This window comes from Aquarana catesbeiana, linkage group LG04 (genome assembly GCF_042186555.1).
Source record: "Aquarana catesbeiana isolate 2022-GZ linkage group LG04, ASM4218655v1, whole genome shotgun sequence".
Lineage (NCBI taxonomy): Eukaryota > Metazoa > Chordata > Amphibia > Anura > Ranidae > Aquarana > Aquarana catesbeiana.
In genome coordinates, this window is record NC_133327.1 from 479,024,094 (window position 1) to 479,048,480 (window position 24,387).

Consider the following 24,387-nt stretch of genomic DNA (forward strand, 5'->3'; position numbering starts at 1 on the left):
ACTAGGCAATGTATATAAAGTATACTCCTCCTGATGAGAAGTCCTGGAAATTCTGCAAGGGTAGTCTCTTGCGGCCCGCTGGAGTGAATAGTGAAGATAAGACCTGAGCCAGTTGTGTTGGGCACTGAGGCCTGGAAAGCTTGTAGAGGGGGTAGGAATTTCCAAGCCCTACTCTTGAAAGTCTTTTTTTTTTTTTTTTTTTTTTTAAATCAGCCAGAGGATGCTTGATGACAGTCCTGTATGTGAAGAAAAGCTTAAATGAGAGTCCCCCAATGGTATTTATTACCCCGGCTTTGAAGAATTTGGAAGTCGGGCTTGAGGTTTCTTCGCTTGAGGTTTGTTAAAGGTGGGCGGTTTGTATCGGCCTGCAGCAATTTCTTTAGTACGATTTGATAATTGCATACCTTGGTGGGCCCACAGGCAGGCCAGCTGATACATTATTCAATCTTTCCTTCAACCACCATCGCACGCTGGATCCGGTCAAATTCAAGCCTTTCAAGGGAATTTTTTTTGGGTCCAGTTCTTGACTCAAAGTGCAGTGCCTTGAGGTCAGTGATAGTTTCAGGCGATCCATTGTCCCTTTTGTGACCTGTTTTGTAAATCTTCCTGTTGACCAGTGAGCCCCTCCCCTCAAATAACAGTGAGAAATCTGTACCGTTCGCTTCCGTGTTCATTACTGAAGTATAGTATATTGTTTAATATGCTTCTGTTTGTGAATGAATAGGAGTCTTATATGCAGTTCAACTGAGGCTGCAGACAGGTACTGAGGACTGTCTTTCGTCACTTTCTGTCTCAAAGAAGAGACCTCCAGGGGTGTTTGAGACATTAGGGACATTTTATTTATTTTTTGAGCCCTGATCGCACCAGAGCCCCCCCATCTTGCCGCCCCCCCAAAAATGTACAAAAAAAAAAAAGCGCGTTCACACAGGACGTACTACAGCATAGATCCCTGTGAGGCAGTGTTTACCTCTAATGAAAATTATATATTGATTTTTGCAAAGAAAAAGCCTTGTGCAGGCAGTCCTATTGATGTAATTTGGGATGTAGCAACTTCACATAAGAACACAGCCGTTGCTTCCAGTTTGATGTCCGGGTGCATATTCCTGAGCTCTCACTGTTTGCTTTCAGGGCCATGCACCTACTCTCGGATGTCAGACTGGGAGCTGCAGCTATGCCTGTACAGCGGCTGCATCCCAATTGACATGAATAGGACGCAGGAATTTTGTAAGTTATGTTGGGTTTGTGTGCGCTAATAATGATTTTAGTGTATTTTTTGTGAAAATGGTGATTTGATAACTTTTGCACAATTATTGTGGGGTCAAAAAAAAAAAATCAGTAGCAGATTTTTGTTTTTTTGCGTTTCCTGAGGTTTCACCATTTAACAGACAAAATTTAAAATGTACAGTTATTTGGTATTAAAATGTTTAACCCCAAAAAAAGAGAGATCCTGTTCCCTTATAGCAGATTAAACAGCACAATGCTTGTGCTGTCGAAGCTGCCCCCTCAGTTTTTTCGCCAGTGTCTAAGGTGTTGGTCACAGTTAAAGAAGTGCTTTGAAAAAGCTCCACTGGAAGGATCCTTACTGGATCAAACAAGCTATGCAACCGGATCCATTCAAAGCACCATTTGAGGCCAAAGTGGATGGTACTCGGGCCTTGAGGAAAGAAGGCCGAGGTTTTGCCTGTAACGCTGCTCTTGGAGGGCTGGACCCTGGGACCTAGTTCTTTGGTCATGCATTTAATACCAAAGGTGTGTGTGGTGTGTTTTTTTTTTTTTTTTTTTTCTGGCATGGTGCTATACAGGTCCAAGGGAGTGGACCCCCAATTAAAAAGGGACCCCGTCCTTGAAGGGTTGTGGAGTTTTTTTTGTTTAGTTTTTTTAACATAGCCCGCCATGATTGGTGAAGGTTGAGTTTGTCTGGTTACCAGCAGAATCCTGCGGCGGGAAAAGGTAAGTGAAGTTTCCAAAAGGGACTCCAAGTTCACTTATGGATTTCTTCTTTGAGTAAATGTTGTCATGCCTAGGTTTCATCACTAGAGGGTGTGAAAGCTCATACCTGTTCATGCTCCTCCAGTATCTCGCTCGGTGTCAGCAGGAGACAGCCATGCTTCCTCCAGGGGTCAGCCTCAGCCACCAGGAGGATATTTGAGGGATGGATTCTTTGGTGTCCCATGACACGGGTCACAGCAGCTCCTCCTCTTCCTTTTTTTTTTTTTTCTTCCTCCTCCTTCCTTCTCCCTCCACAACGGATCCACTCTGAACGGCGCCCGTGCGTAAATTAGCCTTTGAAAAAGAGGGGAGGGAGAAAGGCATGGCTTAGCGCGGCATGTGTGTGGCTCAGCGTCCACATAGGGCATGCCTGTTGAGTCCTTATAAGCCTCTTGTGAAATACAGCTGGCTAATGGAGGGACACAGGAGCAGACTGGGACATGTAAGCTGGTGTATGCAGGCATTCCCAGGACACGTTAACTCAGCATCAGGCTGAGCATTAATAGCAGCATTTAATTGCTGGACTATAGCTCAGCAGTGGGCGCGTTTTTTTTTTCTAAGTACCTGTTCTTTTGTGCTTAGGACTATGCCTTCCAAGAAGAGGGTACAAACACCTCAAAGAAGGGACCAAAGGCATCACCTTTAGGCTCTGAGGATACTAGTCACCCTTCCACAGTGCCATCCTCCCTGGAGAGACCAGAAGTGGCTGGCCAGGGTGAGCCATTGGGACTGTTAGGTGTTGCAGCTGTGTCCAACATTTCAGCCCCTATTAGTTACTAAAGATGTTTTGTCCTCAGCCCTGGTGGGGTTAGAAGAAAGGTTAGCTGCTTTAATCGCATCTTCTTCCCAGAGTGGGAGAAAACACAATAGATCCCCCTCCCCCGCCCTGGGCCCTCTAACAAGGGAGCAGTGGGCAGAGGAGGATGAGTCACCCTTAGGGGATCGGGAGGAGGGACGGACTGATGATTCCTCTTCTAAGGAATCAACTGTAGAAGAACCCTTTTCAGCCTCACAATCTGAAAAATTGCTGGTGCAATCCCTTACAGAAATAGTCTGTTCCACATTCAAGCTGCCCATAGCGGAGTCAGCCGGAAGGCTTGTTTATTCTTTGGGTTCTCTAAAACCCCCTCAGGCTCTACATGCCTTTCCTGTCCATCCATTGCTGGAGCAACTTGTATATGCTGAGTGGGATCACCCAGATAGGCATTATCTCCCTCCTAAAAAGTTTTCAGCACTTTATCCCATGGAGGAAAAATTCACCGAAAAATGGAGTATACCGGCAATTGATGCTGCTATATCCTGTGTGAATAAGTTTGACTTGTCCCGTAGACAATGCTCAAATGTTTAGGGATCCAACGCATAAAAGGTTGGAATTCTTGTTAAAAACCTTTTTCCTTGGCAGGTGCAGTAACTAAACCTGCAGTTGCAGCAATAGGCATTTGTCAATCCCTAAAAGACCAGGTTCTCCAGGTTGTTCCTATTCAGCTGGCTCCGGACTTAGCCGAGCTGCTAAGGATTCTTTTCATTAGGCATCACGCCTTACGCTCTTGCTAGTGCATATGCGCAGGATCCTGTGGTAAAAAAATTGGTCAGCCAAGGCGCCATGCAAAAAACTTCTGGCTGGTTTTCAATTTAACTGGGAGCGGCTGTTCGGGGGTGATTTGGACAAATGCATCCAAAAAATTTCAAGTGGGAAAAGTACCCTTTTTTTTTAACAGCTTACCTGTAAATTTTTTTTCTTGAAATACATCACGGGACTCAGGTCCCTCCCCTCTTTTTGGGATATATGTATTTTGCTTTGCTACAAACCCTGAGGTACTCCTGGTATGGGAGGGGTTATATAGGGAGGGGACTTCCTGTCTTGGTTGTGCCAGTGTCCATCACCTGAAGGTGGCCTATAACCCACATAGTAATTACTATGCTGCTCTGTGTCCTGTGATGTACTCCAAGAAAAGGATTTTACAGGTAAGCTGTAATAAAAATCCTATTTTTCCAGTTAGCTTCAGGCCGGTCACGTGACTCCCGGCTGCTCTGCTACTACGACCCAAGGCTACAGTGGGAGGTGCCGAGCGTCAGGCCGGTCACGTGACTCCCGGCCAACATCAAAGGGAGGTCTCGGGTCCCTCCTGCTCCCGCTGTAGTAGCAGAGTAACACCTCACCAACATAAAAAATGGATACAAGTATCACAGCGTATCCATGCACTTCGAGATCAAACATCAACAAGACCCTTCACTGTTACAATTTTGCGGTATCGATGTGGTCCATTCGTCCTGGAGGGGTTCCAACAGAGTGAGGGACCTATCATGGAGAGAAACGGAATGGATATTTCTTTTTAAGAGTTTAACTCCGAGAGGCCTCAATATTGAATTAGACCTTAACTGTTTTTTAAATGACTTTTAGACATTCTCTGGAGGTAGACTACACGGTCCTATATTTCATATATTCACTCATGCTGCTACGAGTGGAATTATTTTAGTAATTTTTAAATCTTTAAATTTTTGGATTTTTATTATTCCGTGAATATTTTATTAATAATTAATATGAGCATTTATTGACTATTGAACTTAGGGGCAGATCAATCGGCAGTGTAGTTTTTATTAAGTTTATAGATTGTAGTAGAATACATTTCCCATCCTTTATTAATGGTTAAGGTTGGGGTTTTAAATGATGTGTTTCAGCCATTCTTGTTTTTCTTTTTCTCTTGTTTTTCTTTTTTCTATATACGCAATATAATTTATTTGAAATTTATCAATTTTCTCACCACAGCAATGGTTAGAAGATTTTTTAATGATGCTTTTAATATATCTTAGTATGTGGTTGTCTAACCCATATATGTTGATAAGTGGGGTTAATAAGCATAGAGATGTTAAGGTTGACACATGTCTTTATATATGTGAATCGCTGCAATATGTGAAAGGTAAAGGATATGTTTTTTTGACATGTCAGGGTATAACAGCGTTATCTGGCAGCCCACCATCTATGACGGCTGGGAGGGATTAATCTCACAGTGCCAGAGTATGCAGCTACATTATGAGCTGTGTTGTGTATATTAGCGGGGATTTGCGGTCACGGGGACACTCGTAGAGCGCAGACGCTGGATAGAGAGATGCGCACTAGGGTGCCCTTATTTCCGACGGGGAACATTCGATTGGCCGTCGAATATGGAGGCGTGCATGCGCACTTAGGCGTCTTCATTTCGATTGGAGATAGGAGGGAATATAAGGGGTGATGGATGTCCAGAACGGCCTATCCCATGATTAAGGTACAGGCGTATCGAAACATGTCGGGGGCGTGGCCGTAAGAATAGGAACACCACGTACTAGTGACAGGAAGAAGCTGGCTGTTTGGTTAACTCAGTGGGGAAGGCAGCTATACCCATCTACGAAGCAAGCGGCGAGAGGGTGAGAGACACTTTGAGCGCTGGCGATTAGAGGGTCCGCTGTGACCGCATACCCCCTAGGAGGTTTATCTCAGCTGTTGGTTGATATTATATCGGACGGATTGCTGTGGAGTTTGCTGTGCTGTTTTGTTTTATACACAATGTGAGTGGAATTGTTGAAGTGTAATTTGCAGTGTGAATCATTAAAGTGTTTTACGTTATTACACTATTGGAAGTTTTTTTTAATTTTTATATGGAACGAGCTAGAGGTCGACCGATATGGGTTTTTCTCTGGCCGATGCCGATGCCGATGCCGATATTTAGAAATCGCGGTGGCCGATGGCCGATATGTGATGCCGATTTTTTTGGGCCGATATATTTGGCCGATTTTTTTTTTCCTTTCTTTTTTCCCTTCATCTCATAAAATCTAACAGTTAGACCCCTTTCACACTGGGGCGTTTTTCAGGCGCTTTTGGGCTAAAAATAGCACCTGTAAACTGCCTGTAAAACGGCTCCCCTGCAGTCTCAGTGTGATATCCCGAGTGCTTTCACACTGAGGCGATGCGCTGGCAGGATGTAAAAAAAAGTCCTGCAAACAGCATCTTTGGAGCGGTGTATACTGCTGCTCCACCACTCCTGCCCATTGAAATGAATGCGCACCGCTGCCGAAGCGCCTGCAAAGCGTTTTGGCAGCGGCGCTTCAGGGGCGCATTTAACCTCTTCCTCGGCCGCTAGCTGGGTTATAAGCGCCCCGCTAGCAGCCGAATAGCGCCTCTAAAATGACGGTAAAGCGCCGCTAAAACTAGCAGCGTTTTACCATCAACGCCTGCCCGCTCCAGTGTGAAAGCAGCCTTAAGTAATACAGAAATTTTTTTTCATTTAAACATTAAACAAAACAAACCTTCAATCAGTTCACTTGTATGTATAATTTAGAAAAAAAACCTTAAAAAAAAAAAAAAACTATCTTAAATAATAAATACACAAAAACAGGTAATCAAAACTTTTGGACGAAAAAAAATGGGCTAACTTTACTGCTTATTTTTTTTTTTTTTTCAATTCATTACTGTATTTTTTTTTTTTAAATTGCGTTTGAAAGACCGCTGCGCAAATACCGTGTGACATAAAATATTGCAACAATCACCATTTTATTCCCTAGGGTCTCTGCTAAAAAAATATATATAATGTTTGGGGGTTCTAAGTGATTTTCTAGCAGAAAATACAGGATTTTTACTTGTAAGCAACAAGTGTCAGAAAAGATTTAGTCTTTAAATGGTTAAACTGAAAACTTCTACACACGGAGTTCAGTCTATTGATAAAAAGAACCTGAAAGAGATACAAATGTATCTTCTTATCAGACTTGGCAGGCTGCCCAGAGGAGGGGAGAATCCTCTCCACAGATAACTTAGGGAAACTTGCATTAACTTCTATTACAGAAGTCATTTGCAAGTCACGGCTGAAGTTATATCGGCCTTTTTTATCAGCACAATCGGCCGATGCCGATTAAGTAAAAAACGCCAAATATCGGCCGATATATCGGTCGACCTCTAGAACGAGCCTCCTGGATGGACATGGTTTAAACCCTTGCCAGTAGCAGCAGTCATCTATGCCTTTTTAGCCTCATACGAAAGTGGAGGCATGAGGAGCTGGTGAGTGGCTGTCCATAGGGAGAGTGGTCACTGAGCACAGAGGTGTGGTGGAAGATCCTATTAGAAGAACTCACATTCTTACAACAGAAGGACTTGTTGTTGCACATTATATGTTGTTTTTGATTACCATCACGGACACTATTATGATGCATTTATATTTATAGATTGTATACTTATTTTTTATAGTTTATTATATGGATATTGAGTCGATATAGCAGCATCTGATTAATATTAACACTGAATCACGTCATGTATTAGGTATTTTGGTGTTACTATTATTTTCACTTACCCTCACAATGTGTTCATTGAAAAAAGTATCAACAGGTTATTTACCCTATATCTATTGTACAGTTTTTTGCTATTTAGATACACACCAGTAATAGGGTGATGGTTAGATTTAGATTTTAGATTTTTTATTTTTCACTATAGGAGGTGATTAAATCCATTGGAGAGAGCGCCACAATTTAATTTTGTCACGGGGGTGATGGTTTATCACTCAGTACAGATTTAAATTCCATTTCATGTTTGTCTCATATATTAAGTGGCAGCTATAGGTAGGTGTTATTTCACCGGATGTGTAGCACCATCTAGGTGAAGTATCCAAGGCGCAGTGGGGGTTGACCTAGTAGAGGGTGAATTTTGTCTAGGAGTAACCGTATAGTCATAATCTATGCTTTATTGACATCGGATTATGACTTATTGTGTAATTTTATATAAAATGAATCCATGGTTTTATTATATAGAGACTTGCTGTCCATAGCATTTTTAGAGGTTGGATGCCCAAAATGTTTTTTACATACCATGAATTATACCAAATTTATTATTATTTTTATTTTTTAGTCACTTGACTAAGGACTCATGCACACGAGACGCTGTTAAACTCGCGTTCAGAGGCAGTAGGACACTTTTCAACTGCCTCTGAACCCATTAACCACTTCAGCCCCGGAAGGATTTACCCCCTTCCTGACCAGAGCACTTTTTCCAGTTTGGCACTGCGTTGCTTTAACTGCTAATTGCGCGGTCATGCAATGCTGTACCCAAACGAAATTTGCGTCCTTTTCTTCCCACAAATAGAGCTTTCTTTTGATGGTATTTGATCACCTCTGCCGTTTTTTTATTTTTTGCGCTATACACGGAAAAAGACCGAAAATTTTGAAAAAAAATGATATTTTCTACTTTTTGTTCTAAAAAAAATCCAATAAACTCAATTTTAGTCATACATTTAGGCCAAAATGTATTTGGCCACATGTCTTTGGTAAAAAAAATGTCTAAGTGTATATTTATTGGTTTGCGCAAAAGTTATAGCGCCTACAAACTAGGGTACATTTTCTGGAATTTACACAGCCTTTAATTTATGACTGCCTATGTCGTTTCTTGAGGTGCTAAAATGGCAGGGCAGTACAAAACCCCCACAAATGACCCCATTTTGGAAAGTAGACACCCCAAGGAAATTGCTGAGAGGCATGTTGAGCCCATTGAATATTCCTTTTTTTTGTCCCAAGTGATTGAATAATGACAAAAAAAAAAAAAAAATTACAAAAAGTTGTCACTAAATGATATATTGCTCACACAGGCCATGGGCATATGTGGAATTGCACCCCAAAATACATTTAGCTGCTTCTCCTGAGTATGGGGATACCACATGTGTGGGACTTTTTGGGAGCCTAGCCGCGTACGGGGCCCCGAAAACCAATCACTGCCTTCAGGATTTCTAAGGGCGTACATTTTTGATTTTACTCCTCGCTACCTATCACAGTTTTGAAGGCCATAAAATGCCCAGATGGTAATGAAAGTCTACTGCAAACACCAGAAGTTCTGACAGATATTAAGAATGAACTGAGACACTATTTCCGGACCAATGACACCGACAACTGTGACCCGGGCATCCTATGGGAAGCGCACAAGGTAGTGATGAGGGGAGTGCTCATCAAACATGGGGCACGTATTAAAAAAGAAAGAACATTTACTACTAGAATTACTTCAATAGATACAGGTTACAGAAACAAAACACAAGACAACACCGACCACATCCCTAGAAGCAGAACTGATGACACTAAGAAAACAAACAGTAGAGCTGCTACAATATAAGGCCAAGGCAGCACTACAAAGATGTCGTAAACTTTCTTACGAATCAGGGAACAAATGTGGGAAATTGCTTGCCAAAGCAGTACAGAATCTAAGACTTAACACATATATCCCTCAGATAATAGATCAAACAGGGCAGAAGAAGAATACACCAATGCAGATTGCAGGAGAATTTAGAAACTATTATACCTCTCTCTATAACCTTCCTGTTAGACCCCCCAATGACACGAAAATACAGGAATACATCTCATCTCAGATTCCCCAATTGACACCAGAGAACAGAGCAGAACTAGAAGAGCCCATCACTTTAGAAGAAATACAACAGGCAGTGAAAGGCATTAAACCAGGCAAGGCTCCGGGCCCAGATGGGCTCACCCTGCAATATTACCAAACCCTACAACCTATTCTAGGCCCTTATATGGTGCGACTGTTTAATGGCCTAAACGAGGGGGTTTCCTTCCCTAGAGATACGCTGAGGGCTCATATTTCTATAATACTAAAGGAAGGCAAAGATCCAGCTGCTTGTGGCAGCTATAGACCCATTTCCCTTTTAAATGTAGATCCTAAAGTATACACAAAAGTGTTAGCCAATAGATTAACCCAATTTATGCCTGCTCTAATTCACACCGATCAAGTAGGATTCATTCCCACAAGAGAGGCACGTGATAACACCACAAAAGTACTAAATCTTATTCACGTAGCTACCCAACAGAAAACCCCAAGTGTCTTTCTCAGCACAGACGCTAAGAAGGCGTTTGACCGGGTCAACTGGGGCTTCATGTCAGCAGTCCTCAAACAGATAGGCTTGGGGAGTAAAATGCTACAGTGGATCTCGAGTATATACACTATACCTACGGCTCAGGTCAAGGCAAACGGGATTCTCTCGGATCCATTTACAATAACTAATGGTACTAGACAAGGTTGCCCACTCTCCCCATTGCTATTCGCCCTATCCCTTGAACCTTTCTTGTGCACGGTTCGCTTGAACCCGGACATATCGGGAGTAATGGTGGAGGGTACTCAACATAAAATCTCTGCATACGCAGATGACCTCATGTTCTCCCTTTCCAACCCAATGATCTCAATACCAAATCTTCTCAGGGAGTTTGACAGATATGGAGCCCTGGCTAATTTGAAAATAAACTTTGACAAATCGGCCGCAATGGGGATAAATATCCCACCAGGCAGAATGGACTCATTGAAATCACAGTTTAGATTTAAATGGTCAGAGAACTCTCTTAAATATCTTGGAACTATGATCCCAAAGGACTTAAAACGTACCTTTGACCTCAACTTCCCACCCCTACTAACTGAGACCCGTTTACTGCTTCAGGACTGGTGTAAGGGACTTCACTCATGGTTCGGCAGGTGCAACCTGCTTAAAATGTCGATACTCCCGAAGTTCCTATACCTGTTCCAGGCCCTCCCAATTAAAATCCCACCTAAATATTTTGAACAAACACATTCATTATTTACCCGATTTATCTGGGCACACTCAAGACCTAGGCTACGTAGGAGCTACTTAACGCTGCCTAAAAATCTTGGAGGAATTGCCCTCCCAGACCTGAAAAAGTATTACACAGCGGTTCACCTCGGACGAATAATCGACTGGAACCGTCACTATAAAAATAAACAGTGGACACGATTAGAACAGGCACAGTCTGACCCCACACTAAAAGGGGCAATCTGGTGTTACGACCAGATCTCTCCACAGTTAGTCTCATCCGATCATCGGCACCACCCTACGGATTGGAGCAACCGCAATGACAGCAAACCTCTTATCCACTAACGATTCCCCTCTCTTCCCTGTACTTGGCAACCCTGCCTTTACACCTGGTCTGAGACAGGAGGGTTATAAGACATTGACATCATCAGGAATAGACAGAGCAGCACATTTTCTAATAGATAATACCTGGCCATCATTACAATCCCTCACAGATGCTAGTGGTCAATTCAAACTACCATTTTGGGAAGCACTAAAGCTACATCATTTTCTGCATTCTATCCCAAATCCAATGCACTTTAATCGGGAATTGACGACTTTTGAAGACTACTGCAGAGACTAGGGAGTTCTACCCCAAGTTTTATCTAAGATCTATACCTTGCTTAACACCCCTGTAGAACAACCAGAACTGACACACATAAAAAAATGGGAAACGGACTTACAATGCAAGTTTACAGACACACAAAAACAACTGATAATTAGATTCTCTCTGAAATCATCCATCTGCACGAAGACTCAGGAACTCAATTATAAAATATTAACCAGATGGTACTATACCCCCGATAGATTACACAAGATATTCCCTAGTTCCTCAGATGCTGGAGGTGCCTTTCTGCCGAGGGGACGCTTCTCCATATCTTTTGGTCTTGCCCTCTGTTGCGACACTTTTGGACAACAGTCCGAACGATCTCTCAGAAATTTACGGAATATCCGATGAATGACAATCCAGCTTTCATACTGCTGCATGTCTCCTCTATTCCGCCAAAGAAATACAAAAAATCAATAATACGACACTTACTAAACGCAGCCAAGTCCTGCATTCCACTGATGTGGAAAAAAACTTCACCACCAACAGTGGGAATGTGGCTGCGCAGGGTGGAGGAGACCAGGAGATTGGAGGACTTAGTCCTAACGGCACAGAACAAACAGGAACAGCACCTCAGGGCCTGGACACACTGGAACATATTTATATATTCAGATGAAGGGCAGGCTATGCTAACTACTTGACCAAATACTTATAAGAAAGATGTTTCAGATGAGGAACCTGGAGATACTAGTTTCACAGACCACCCCCTCACCACCCCCCCCCCCCCCCCCCCCACACACCTCCCCTCCCCTCTGGTATTCCCTTCTATAACCTTTTTTCTTTCTCTCTATCCTTTTCTAGTCAGTTCTATCCTATTTTTCTTTCCGCAAGAATTCTGGTGTTGCTGAGATCATTGCATATATCTGCACTGAAGTGGATTGTAAGGAACACAGGATTCCACCAGACATAAAAATATACAGAAGCAATACTCAAAATTAGTTATAGTATGCTCAGTTACAGCTAACATATGTTTTCTACTATCTAACATAAGTACTAAGTACTCACTTATATACTTTTATAGAGGTATTTGGCAATATTGAGTTATATACTTTCCTGTGAACATAAGCCAATGTTGTGAGACACTGTAACATGTCTTATATGTTGATTTACTGTTTAAAAAATTAATAAAATTTATATTTGAAAAAAAAAAAATGCCCAGATGGCACAACCCCCCCCCCCCCCCCCCAAATGACCCCATTTTGGAAAGTAGACACCCCAAGCTATTTGCTGAGAGGCATGTTGAGTCCATGGAATATTTTATATTTTGACACAAGTTGGGGGAAAGTGACTATTTATTTATTTTTTTTTTGCACAAAGTTGTCACTAAATGATATATTGCTCACACAGGTCATAGGCATATGTGGAATTGCACCCCAAAATACATTCTGCTGCTTCTCTTGAGTACGGGGATACCACATGTGTGGGACTTTCTAGGAGCCTAGCCGCGTACGGGACCCCGAAAACCAATCACCGCCTTCAGGATTTCTAAGGGTGTACATTTTTGATTTCACTCTTCACTGCCTATCACAGTTTCGGAGGTCATGGAATGCCCAGGTGGCACAAACCCCCCCAAATGACCCCATTTTGGAAAGTAGACACCCCAAGCTATTTGCTGAGAGGCATGGTGAGTATTTTGCAGCTCTCATTTGTTTTTGAAAATGAAGAAAGACAAAAAAAAAAATTTTTTTTTTTCTTTTTTTAATTTTCAAAACTTTGTGACAAAAAGTGAGGTCTGCAAAATACTCACTATACCGCTCAGCAAATGGCTTTGGGTGTCTACTTTCCAAAATGGGGTCATTTGGGGGGGTTTTGTGCCACCTGGGCATTCCATGGCCTCAGAGACTGTGATAGGCAGTGAAGAGTGAAATGAAAAATTTACGCCCTTAGAAAGCCTGAAGGCGGTGCTTGGTTTTCGGGGTCCCATACGCGGCTAGGCTCCCAAAAAGTCTCACATGTGGTATCCCCGTACTCAGGAGAAGCAACAGAATGTATTTTGGGGTGTAATTTCACATATTCCCATGGCATGTTTGAGCAATATATATCATTTAGTGACAACTTTGTGCAAAAAAAAAAAAAAAAAATTTTGTCTCTTTCCTGCAACTTGTGTCACAATATAAAATATTCCATGGACTCGACATGCCTCTCAGCAAATAGCTTGGGGTGTCTACTTTCCAAAATGGGGTCATTTGGGGGGGGGTTTGACCTGTCCTGGCATTTTATGCACAACATTTAGAAGCTTATGTCACACATCACCCACTCTTCTAACCACTTGAAGACAAAGCCCTTTCTGACACTTTTTGATTACATGAAAAAATTATTTTTTTTTGCAAGAAAATTACTTTGAACCCCCACACATTATATATATTTTTTAAAGCAAATGCCCTACAGATTAAAATGGTGGGTGTTTCATTTTTTTTTTTTTTCACACAGTATTTGCGCAGCGATTTTTCAAACGCATTTTTTGGGGAAAAAACACACTTTTTTACATTTTAATGCACTAAAACACACTATATTGCCCAAATGTTTGATGAAATAAAAAAGATGATCTTAGGCCGAGTACATGGATGCCAAACATGACATGCTTTACAATTGCGCACAAACGTGCAGTGGCAACAAAATAAATACATTTTTAAAAGCCTTTACAGGTTACCACTTTAGATTTACAGAGGAGGTCTACTGCTAAAATTACTGCCCTCGATCTGACCGTCGCGGTGATACCTCACATGCATGGTGCAATTGCTGTTTACATTTGACGCCAGACCGACGCTTGCGTTCGCCTTAGCGCGAGAGCAGGGGGGGCAGGGGTGCTTTTTTTTTTTTTTTTTTTTTTTTTTTTTATCATTTTTTTTGTTATCTCAGGGAATGTAAATATCCCCTATGATAGCAATAGGTAGTGACAGGTACTCTTTTATTTGAAAAATTAGACCCTAGATTTCTCCTCTGCCCTCAAAGCATCTGACCACACCAAGATCGGTGTGATAAAATGCTTCCCCAATTTCCCAATGGCGCTATTTACATCCGGCGAAATCTAAGTCATAAAATGCTCGTAGCTTCCGGTTTCTTAGGCCATAGAGATGTTTGGAGCCACTCTGGTCTCTGATCAGCTCTATGGTCAGCTGGCTGAATCACCGGCTGCATTCTCAGGTTCCCTGTTGAGACAGGAGAGCCAGAGAAAAACACGGAAGACGGTGGGGGGGGGCATTCTCTCCCACTGCTTGTAAAAGCAGTCTAGAGGCTAATTAGCCGCTAGGATTGCTTTTACATGAAAGCCGACCGCTGGCTGAAAAGAATGATACCAAGATGATACCTAAACCTGCAAGCATCATTCTGGTATAACCACTCAAAGTCGTGAATGGTGTACCTGAAGACAAAAAAATGGTTAACAATAAAGCACAGTAAACGGTAAAGTATAAAAAATTGCATACCTGAAAAGCAAACATGATAAAACACAATAGCAATAAAACATTGCAGAATAGAATACAGTAAAAAAGAGCAGAACAATAGAGAGAGAGAGAACAATAAAACGACAACTATTATTTTTTATTTTATATTTTTGTTTGTGTGGGTTTTGTGTTTGTTTTTTTTTTTTTTTTTACACTTTTTTTGTAACTAACTTTTATAACGGTAACCGGTTCCAGGTTCGGGTCTCTCAAAATGCGATGGCATCTTGGGAGACCCTGTGAAAGTGTGCCTAGTCTGTGCAATGCTGTACCCTACGCTAATACTCAACTAGTGAATGGTAGCATTCAAAACATTCACCAATGCAAAGACCAGGATTGTCAGGACAGGAGGGACAATAATAGCGGGTGTCACGCCTTTATCCGCGTTTGCTGCAGACACGATATCTTTTTTGGGGGGGTTCGTTGGGTAGGGGTATTTGGGAGGACATAAAAATGCCTCTCATGCAGCCAACTGCATTTGGTTGGGGATGTGAATGGGGGAAGTACGGGTGCTGCAGGAGTAGTGGGTTCCCAATTAGGATTGGCGAATGCAGCAGGAAGGGCATTATGGGCACGACGGGCCTGTGTTTGTCTTTTTGGTGGCAGCGGGACACTACTTGTGCTTACCACCTCACCAGCTTGAACTGCACTTATGGGACTCTCCACGTCACCAAGTGTTACTGCAGTGCTGGTTTGACTACGACCGGGGTGTACTAGGCCGCTGGCGCTTGCCAGTTCACCAAAACGCTACCAAAAAAACTGTTAACGATCGCAGGGATCAGGCCTGACTCTGCGAACGCTGCAGTTATGTGTTTAGTGTTTTGTAAGTGACAGTGATCGATCGATACTGCACTTGGGTGGGCTGGGCTGGGCCGGGCGGAGGGGCAAAACGCAGGTGCTAGCAGGTATCTGGGCTGATCCCGCTAACACTGCGTTTTTGGGAACCCTAAACTGCTGGGGACGCCAGTATAGATCTGATCGGATCAGATATTGATCAGTTCAGATACTATACCACTAAGGGAGGTGTACGGTGCATGCGTGGGTGTTAGCGCGACCGGCGCTAACCTGACGCTGCCTGGGGCTGGTGCTTGCCAGTTCACCAAAACGCTACCAAAAAAACTGTTAGGCCTGATCCCTGCGATCGCTGACTCTGCGAACGCTGCAGTTATGCGTTTAGTGTTTTGTAAGTGACAGTGATCGATCGATACTGCACTTGGGTGGGCTGGGCCGGGCGGAGGGGCAAAACGCTGGTGCTAGCAGGTATCTGGGCTGATCCCGCTAACACTGCGTTTTTGGCAACCCTGAACTGCTGGGGACGCTAGTATAGATCTTAACGGATCAGATATTGATCCGATCAGATACTATACCACTGAGGGAGGCGTAAGCTGCGTGCGTGGGTGTTAGCGGTACTGGCGCTAATCGGACGCTGCCTGGGGTGACGCATATCACCGCCGGGCGATCAGGGGGCTAAACCTTTATTCGGTAATAAACGGTGGGTGCCCTGACACTATAAAAAAATAAACGAACTAACCAGCGTCACCCGTAACGGTTATACGGTGATTAGTGGTGAAAGGGTTAACTAGGGGGCAATCAAGGGGTTAAAACATTTATTAGATAGTATATGGGGGTCCCTGTCGCTATAAAACGCTGATGGCGAACCTAAATATTTACGTCCCTAACTAGCGTCACCAGCGACACTAATACAGCGATCAGAAAAATGATCGCTTAGCGACACTGGTGACGGGGGGTGATCAAGGGGTTAAAACTTTATTAGGGGGGGGTTAGGGGGGTATCCTAGACCTACAGGGGGCCTAACACTCACTGCCCTAACACTGTAACTGTCACAAACTGACACCAATACAGTAATCAGAAAAAAAAAAAAACCTGCTTGGTGTCAGTTTGTGACGGGGGGGGGGGGGTGATTGGGGGGGATCGGGGTGTTTTGTGTGCCTGGCATGTTCTACTGTGTGTGTGTGTGTGTGTGTGTGTGTGTGTGTGTGTGTGTGTGTGTGTGTGTGTGTGTGTGTGTGTGTTGGTGCACTCACATTACAGTCTTCTCTCCTCGGCCCGGAACGGAAAATACCGAGCCGAGGAGAGATGACATCATTTCCTCTGCCTCTGTGTACAATACAGAGGCAGGGAAATGATCCCATTGGCTGGGAGCGATCGCGGGGGGGGGGCCATGAATGGATGGCCTCCCCCTCTCCACCGATCGCCGGGGGAGATTTGCCGACCGCCGCAGGCACCGGGGGGGGGCGGGGGTCGTACCTGTAAGTCCTTTTGCCTGCCCGTGCCGCTCTGTCGACGTACATCGTCGTGCGGCGGTCGGCAACTGGTTAAATGTTATCCTATGTGTTCATGTACACAGCCTTGTGGTGTGGTGTTTTTTTTTTTTTTTTTGGCAGTTGCGTTTTTTTAACCTTGTTTTTCCAGAAGCAAAAAAATGGGTTCAAACGCAAAAGTTTTCCACGTCTCAGAGGCCAAACGCCGGTACCGCTTTTATAAGTGTTTTTTAAAGGAACATTTTACAAACCAAATTTGGGGCCCCATATCTCGGGGCCACTTGGTGCTAGGAACCCCAAATTTGGTATAGCACCAAGTGGCCCCGAGATATGTGGCCCCAAATTCGGGTCACAATGTCATTCTCTGCTCTGCAGACGCTTCTAGACGCAAACGCGGTTAAACGCGGCGTTTCTAAACGCCGGTTTCAGCTTTTAAAAACGTGTTCAGCAGAGTTTGCACCAGCGTCTCATGTGCATGAGGCCTTACTCCTGTACTGCTGTGTGCTTCATTTAAAGTCCCACTTCTGTTTTTTTTTTTTTTTTTTTTTTAATTGTTTTAAACCATTGAATGGGATGGAGGCGAGCATCCCTTTGGTGCCTGCCTCCATTTAAAGTCCCAACACTACTTTTTCCTATTTTTGATTATCCCAGATTATCTATGCAAAAAGCTCTCATGGAAGTTGAGAGGGTTACCTACCAAACATCTACCCATTTCCTCCCCACCCTCAAATGTTGCTAATGGGCTATCAGAGGGGGCAGTGAATCAGTAAGTTGACCTTACCTTTTTGTAAAATTAACAAGGGACACCCACATAGTTGTATCATTTGATATTAAAAACTACGGGATAATGGTATTGTGGTAACTTGCCCAAAAAAATAAACAAGCATAATAATCTTGATATCACTATTTAAAAAAAAAAAAAACCCTTTAAAATACGTTTGGCAGAACTCCGTTAGGATCACCAGTAAAGCAGCTTCATTATCCCGTTAAAGAGAGTGTGCACTGCATTTCAAGATTTCATAATTTGCCACGTCACGAATGTTAACTCTCCATTACGAACGCTAGTTTATAAAACCGACCACTTCCGACTCGTCCTTCCGAGCATGCGTGTTTGTACTTTGGACTTTAGTGTGATGGACTTGTGTACACACGATGGTCAAATCTGACAACAGATTGTTGTCCGCTGAAAATTTACTAGCCTGCTATCCAACATTTGTCGGCGGAAAGTTGGACAACAGTTGTCGTCTGGAGCTTACTAACGGTCGGATTTTAGGCAAACGGTCTGTCATCACACAATTCCCGGACGAAAATCTGATCGTGTGTGAGGCTTTAGAGTGTGTTATTGGAGAGGGGCTGCCAGTGAAAGGCTCTTTTAGGGTTACAGCCACTTTAACGCAATACAGCTTTAGCTTTTATATTTAGCATAAATTTTGAAACCATTTGCTAATAATGATTTTAGTCTATTTTTAGTGAGACTATTGTTTTGACGCACATTTGCACAAATATCACAGGACCTAAAACAATTGGTTGCACCTTCCTTTTTATTCTGCTGGTCCTGTGCTTTCAGAAAATGTATGTATTGGGGGATATTTCACAAACTGAAAGCTGTAAGAAATTGCAAAAAATTGGCTGCATGAGTTTAAAAGTGGATTGCAGGGCTTGGAAGCGAAAGGGTCAAGCTCCACTGATAACTTGTGGGCAGCTGTTGCCACTTTTTTTTTTTTTTTTTTCTTCTCACAATGGCCCTGAATTTCTTCAGCAAAGCAGTGTCTATTGGCTCCATTGTGCTTGTAGGTACCTCAGGGCTGTGCAGAGGGATATTGCTGCATGCTGCTACCCATTGAGGTTTTGAGGCCTGTTTACTGATCTGTGGGGGTGTCCAGCACCATATTTGCTACACGAGTGGAGGGGGTTCTAGGTGCATTACCTTTTTTGGTTGCTGCTGCATGCCTGGCCGGTGCAGAGGTGAAGCGGGTGTATAGCCTGGTATGCAGGGTGTGGGGGAAACGTATGACCAGGGCTATGGCCCTGGTCATACGTTTTCCCCCACACCCCGCATACCAGGCTATACACCTGATTCATCTCTGCACCGGGTACCACCAGTCGTCCTGTATGGGGCCCAGGCCAGCAGGGGGGCCCAGGCAGCAGGGTGAATCATGAGGGAAGGTGATCGGTGCAGCGGGGGGGCAGTTACTGGCATCCAATCCCCTGTATGGCTCTCTGCAGCAGCTGAAAGCTGGCTTCTTCCTCCTGTTGGATTTCAGCTGCTGCAGAGAGAGCCATACAAAAGATCGGTTCCAGTAATTGCCCCCTCCGCTGCACCATACGTTTCCCCCATGTTGCCCAGGCCCCCCTGTTTGCCCCTCACCCCCGCAACGCTGGCTTCCCTCCTCCCCTTCCTGCCAGCAGCTGCAAGTACACAATAGGATCCTTCAGGATGGAGAGTGGGGGAAGAGTTATATTTGCCAACCCCGTCCTTTCCTGAATGGTACACAATGAGTGATCGGTGCTGATCACTCAGTGTGTTTATTCATAACTGAAGCTTTGGCTGTATGGGACCCTGTGGTTTCTAATAGAAGTCCTGCTTATGATGCTTAGGTGTTGCCCAGGTGGAGTGGAGAGATTACGCAGCCATCTTCCTCTGCCACACATGCACCCCGACAATTAAGAAATTCAAATTTTATCATGTATAATCTTTCCAAAAGTATTAGTAGATTAGTTCTCAAATTATTTTCATCTCTCTAGGCTTTTGTTCGCTTTAGTTCTCTCCAGTTGATCCTGCCTTGTCAACTCTTGAGCCTCTGCTCGTGCAGTATTGTCACCCTAGGTTGTGCAGACTGCTGGTTGGCTTTACAGTAGCAGGTTAAACCAGTTTTTAGTACAGCTTTCAACTTCTATTCCACCCTCCTACTATAACATGCATGCTCATATCAAAAAGGTGAAGCTTAGAGCTAGATGGCTATGCACAGCTTTCTAAAGAAAATAGAAAAAAAAAGTGGTGCATTTTCATTCAGTCTCGTAAAGTTATTTATCTTTACCTATTTTATTACTCAGTGTTTTTTTTTTTTTTTTTTTTTTTTCCTCCTCTTTGCAAAAATGATCAATATATCATTTTCATTATTGTAGCTGTTGCACGGAGTCATGTCCATGAGGAACTGGAATCTGTTCTCCACGAACGAATCTTGGTGCTGGACGGTGGGATGGGCACCATGATCCAACAGCAATCCCTCTCAGAAGATTCCTTCAGAGGGCAAGAATTTGCAGAACATGGAAAACCCTTAAAGGGAAATAATGATATTTTAAGCATCACCCAGCCTGACATAATCTACAAAATCCACAAGGTAATTTAAAGTGCAATATTAAATCTATAAAGGGTTGCTTAGCAGCTTTAACTAGTTGCCAACCACTCTATAGCAGTTTTACTGCTACAGGGCGGTGGCTGTGCGCAGGATCACGTGTGTGTGTGTGTGTGTGTGTGTGTGTGTGTGTGTGTGTGTGTGTGTGTGTGTGTATATACACTCGCTGGACATTTTATTAGGTACACAAGTTAAATTGCTTGGTAACACAAATTGCTAATCAGCTTATCACATGGATGCAACCCCATACATTTAGGCATCTAGATGTGGTGAAGACAACTTGCTTAAAGTGGATGTAAACCCAAAATTTTTTTTTAATCATACTGTAGAGTATAAGATTTCCTATCATTTGAGCCCAGTCTTGCCACACAGAGTTAATCCATCTCTGAGCAATCCCCTTTAATTGTTCAGTGAGACAATTCTTGACAAACTGAGAAAAACTTTGCCAGATACTCCCCCTTGCTGTGAGTGACAGGTGATTTACATCTCAGGCATTAGCCTAAGAGACGTGCAGTATTGTTAAATTCCCTCCCCCTCTCCTTTCTTCAGCAGCTCTGCAAGGATTGGGTGTTCCACACCTCACCATAATTTGGCATGCTGAAGTCATGTGGTTACTTTCCTGTCTTTTCACTGGATGTTAGAGATCATAGCAGAAGTTCAGTGTTAGAAATACACAGAGAAAATGCATATTGACAAGGGGAGTGTAGAGGTGGGCGGGGAGTCTACTGACATAACGACTCCACCCACTGAGCTCCAGACAACAGACCCACCCACAGAATATGCAGTTTTTCGGGTCTAATAACAGACAGAGGGGAGACATTTGACAGGTAAAGATACATGCAGGAGGCATGTATAGCCTTATAGATAACCCCTATGGCAGTAGTTTAGAAAGGATGACATTGGGTTTACATCCACTTTAAGTTCAAAACGAGCATCAGAATGGGGAAGAAAATTCGTTAACTTCCATAAGTCTTTCAGGACAGCACCTGAGAGATCCTGACTCCTCCCAACGGACCACAGGAAACTCCACCTTCCTCCAGATCGTTAAAGGGAGGAACCTCCCTACCCCACACCAGTTGTAGAAAAGTACCTCCGGCTAAAATACATAAACACATGTTCGTCACAGCATAGTACTTAAAAACTAATAGGGCTGGTCATTGCTCTCCTGACTTATGGAAAACAAGTTACCGGTACGTCTAACTTGAATTTTCTCAAAGCGTTTCAGGACAGCACCTGGGACAACAGCCTGCAGGACCTTCCTGCCAAACGCCTGATCTTTGACGCATGCAAGGTCCAGCCTGTAGTGTCGCACTTGCAAATTTGTTCAGGGTTGGCACCAGCGCTTTCTGCCCAAGTGGCCGCAAGTACTCTGGTTGAATGTGCACGCATTCCAGCTGACGGGACAAAGCGCATGCGAGTGTGCTTTCACGATGGATAATTTCAGTCATCTGGCTATTGATCCTTTTGAAGCCTGGCAACCTTTCTTGTTGCCGGAAAAAAGGACAAATAATGCCGCGTACACACGACTGGACTAGGTCCGACGTTCTTACCGCCGGACTTTCTGAACGGACGGACTTGCCTACACACGGCCGGACTTTCCGGCAGACTAGGTCCGCCGGTCTTCCCGACAGACTTTCGCCGGAGTTACGGCGGACTTTCAGAATGAACAGACTTGCCCACACACGGCCAAGTACGTTCATTTTGAACGTGACTTGGGTATGATGGGACTAGAAAAGGAAGTCCATCTCGCCGCTTTTATCGGCAAGATTGACACCTTGCGAGCCCCGTCGCGGGGTCTACCAGGCCCTTAGGTCTGGTATGGATTTTAAGGGGAACCCCCTACGCCGAAAAAACTGCATCGGGTCGCCGCAAAAATCCATACCAGACCCCAATCTGAGCATGCAGCCCAGCTGGTCAAGAAAGGGGGTGGGGACGAGCGAGCGCCCCCCCCCCCCCCCCCTCCTGAACCGTACCAGGCCGCATGCCCTCAACATGGGGGGGTGGGTGCTTTGGGAGAGAGGGGCCCCCACCACCCCAAAGCACCTTGTCCCCATGTTGGTGAGGACAAGGGCCTCTTCCCGACAACCCTGGCCGTTGGTTGTCGGGGTCTGCGGGCGGGGGGCTCATTGGAATCCGGGAGCCCCCTTTAATAAGGGGGCCCCAGATCCCGGCCCCCCACCCTATGTGAATGAGTATGGGGTACATGGCACCCCTACCCATTCACCTAGGGAAAAAGTATCACTAAAAAACACACTGCACAGGTTTTTAAAGTAATTTATTAGACCGCTTCGGGGGTCGTCTTCCGGCTTCGGGGGTCTCTCCGGTTCTTCTCCAGGTCTTCTGCCGGGCTCCTCCGCTATATCCTGCTCTTTTGCCGCTCTTTTGCTAGCAGGAGCCCCCGACTTTTGCCGCCTTATCTTCTTGCGATGTGGACACGACGCTCTCTCCGGCTGATGTGCTCTCTGAGTGCTTCGATGTGACTTATATAGGCGGTGGCCCCGCCCCCTTATGCCGTCACAGTCCCTGGGCATGCTGGGACTGACGTTTCAGGGGGGCGTGGTCAACATCACCCGATGACCCCGCCCCCTTATGCCGTCACAGTCCCAGCATGCCCAGGGACTGTGACGGCATAAGGGGGCGGGGTCACTGCCTATATAAGTCACATCGGAGCGCTCAGATAGCATTCTAGCCAGAGAGAGCATCGTGTCAACATCGCAAGAAGAGGGAGGAAGGCAGAAGACCGGGCCACCTCTAGCAAAAGAGCAGAAGATAGCAGAGGAGCCCGGCAGAAGACCCAGAGAGCGCGGCGAAGAGGTTAAACGGGAGAAGAGGCTGGAGACAGCGGAGAAGAACCGGAGAGACCCGCGAAGTCGGAAGAAGACCCCCGGAGCTGTCTAATTACTTTAAAAACCTGTGTGTGTGTGTGTGTGTGTGTGTGTGTGTGTGTGTGTGTGTGTGTGTGGTTTTGGGTTTTTTTTTTTTATACTTTTTTTTTCCCCCCCCCCCCCCCCCCCCCCCCAGGTGAATGGGTGGGTAGGGGTACCATGTACCCCATACTCATTCACATAGGGTGGGGGGGGGGGCCGGGATCTGGGGGCCCTCTTATTAAAGGGGGCTCCCGGATTCCGATAAGCCCCCCCCCCGTCCGCAGACCCCGACAACCAACGGCCAGGGTTGTTGGGAAGAGGCCCTTGTCGTCATCAACATGGGGACAAGGTGCTATGGGGTGGGGGGCTGCAGGGCGCCCCCTCCCCCAAAGCACCCCCCCATGTTGAGGGTATGCGGCCTGGTACGGTTCAGGAGTGGGGGGGGGCGCTCGCTCGTCCCCACCCTTTCCTGGCCGTGCTGCATGCTCGGATAAGGGTCTGGTATGGATTTTGGGGGGACCCCCATGCCGATTTTTCGACTTAGGGGGTTCCCCTTAAAATCCATACCAGACCTAAGGGCCTGATATGCCCTGCGCTCGCCGCAATAGGAAAATTGTTTTTTCCTATTGCAGCGGGCGCGAGATGCAGTACCCTGCCCTTGCGTCGTATGTGGTCCGTCGGACCAGCATACAGACGAACGGGCTTTCCGTCAGGAACGGAGTCCAGCGGACTTACGACGGAAAGATTTGAAACCTGTTTCATTTCTAGGTCCGGAGGACTTTTGGGGGAAAAAAAAGTCTGCGGGAGCCTACACACGATCGGATTGTGCGGCGGACTCCGGTCCGCCAAACCAAGTATGCCATAAAGTCCGGTCGTGTGTACGCGGCATAACTAGTCTGAATGTCTACAAGTCCTTTGTTATTTTTAGGTAACAACAAAATTCTTTTGACATCCAACATATAAAAAAAAGTCTCCCTTTCCCCCCGATGGGTTAGCACAGAAGGTCTGGAGTACAATGTCTTCTGAACGATTGTGCATTGAGGCTACCTTTTTTATTTTTAGGTAAGAATTTTGGGTCTGTCCTAAGGATAACTCTGTCTAATAAACACTGAAAGGTAAGGTTCCCTAATTGAGAGCGAGTGTAGCTCACTGATCCTGCGTGCTTAAGTAAAGGTGATCAGGAACACCGTTTTAAGAGCGAGACATTTGAGTGACGTTTCTTCCAGAGGTTCAAATGGACCCCTTGCTAGGG

General features: G+C 44.8%; 1 protein-coding gene across 4 annotated transcripts in view; it reads left to right on the forward strand.

Annotated features, from left to right (window-relative positions):
- Positions 1-24,387, forward strand: part of MTR (5-methyltetrahydrofolate-homocysteine methyltransferase) — a 1,497,716-nt gene that overhangs the window by 27,171 nt on the left and 1,446,158 nt on the right. For 3 of the 4 annotated variants that reach the window (XM_073627630.1, XM_073627629.1, XM_073627631.1), the window contains exon 2: positions 20,039-20,253. The exons of the other annotated variant lie outside the window; for it this stretch is intronic. In XM_073627630.1, coding sequence (XP_073483731.1) covers positions 20,039-20,253 — 215 coding nt within the window. The remainder of the gene's footprint in view (positions 1-20,038; positions 20,254-24,387) is intronic. 4 annotated transcript variants of the gene reach the window in all.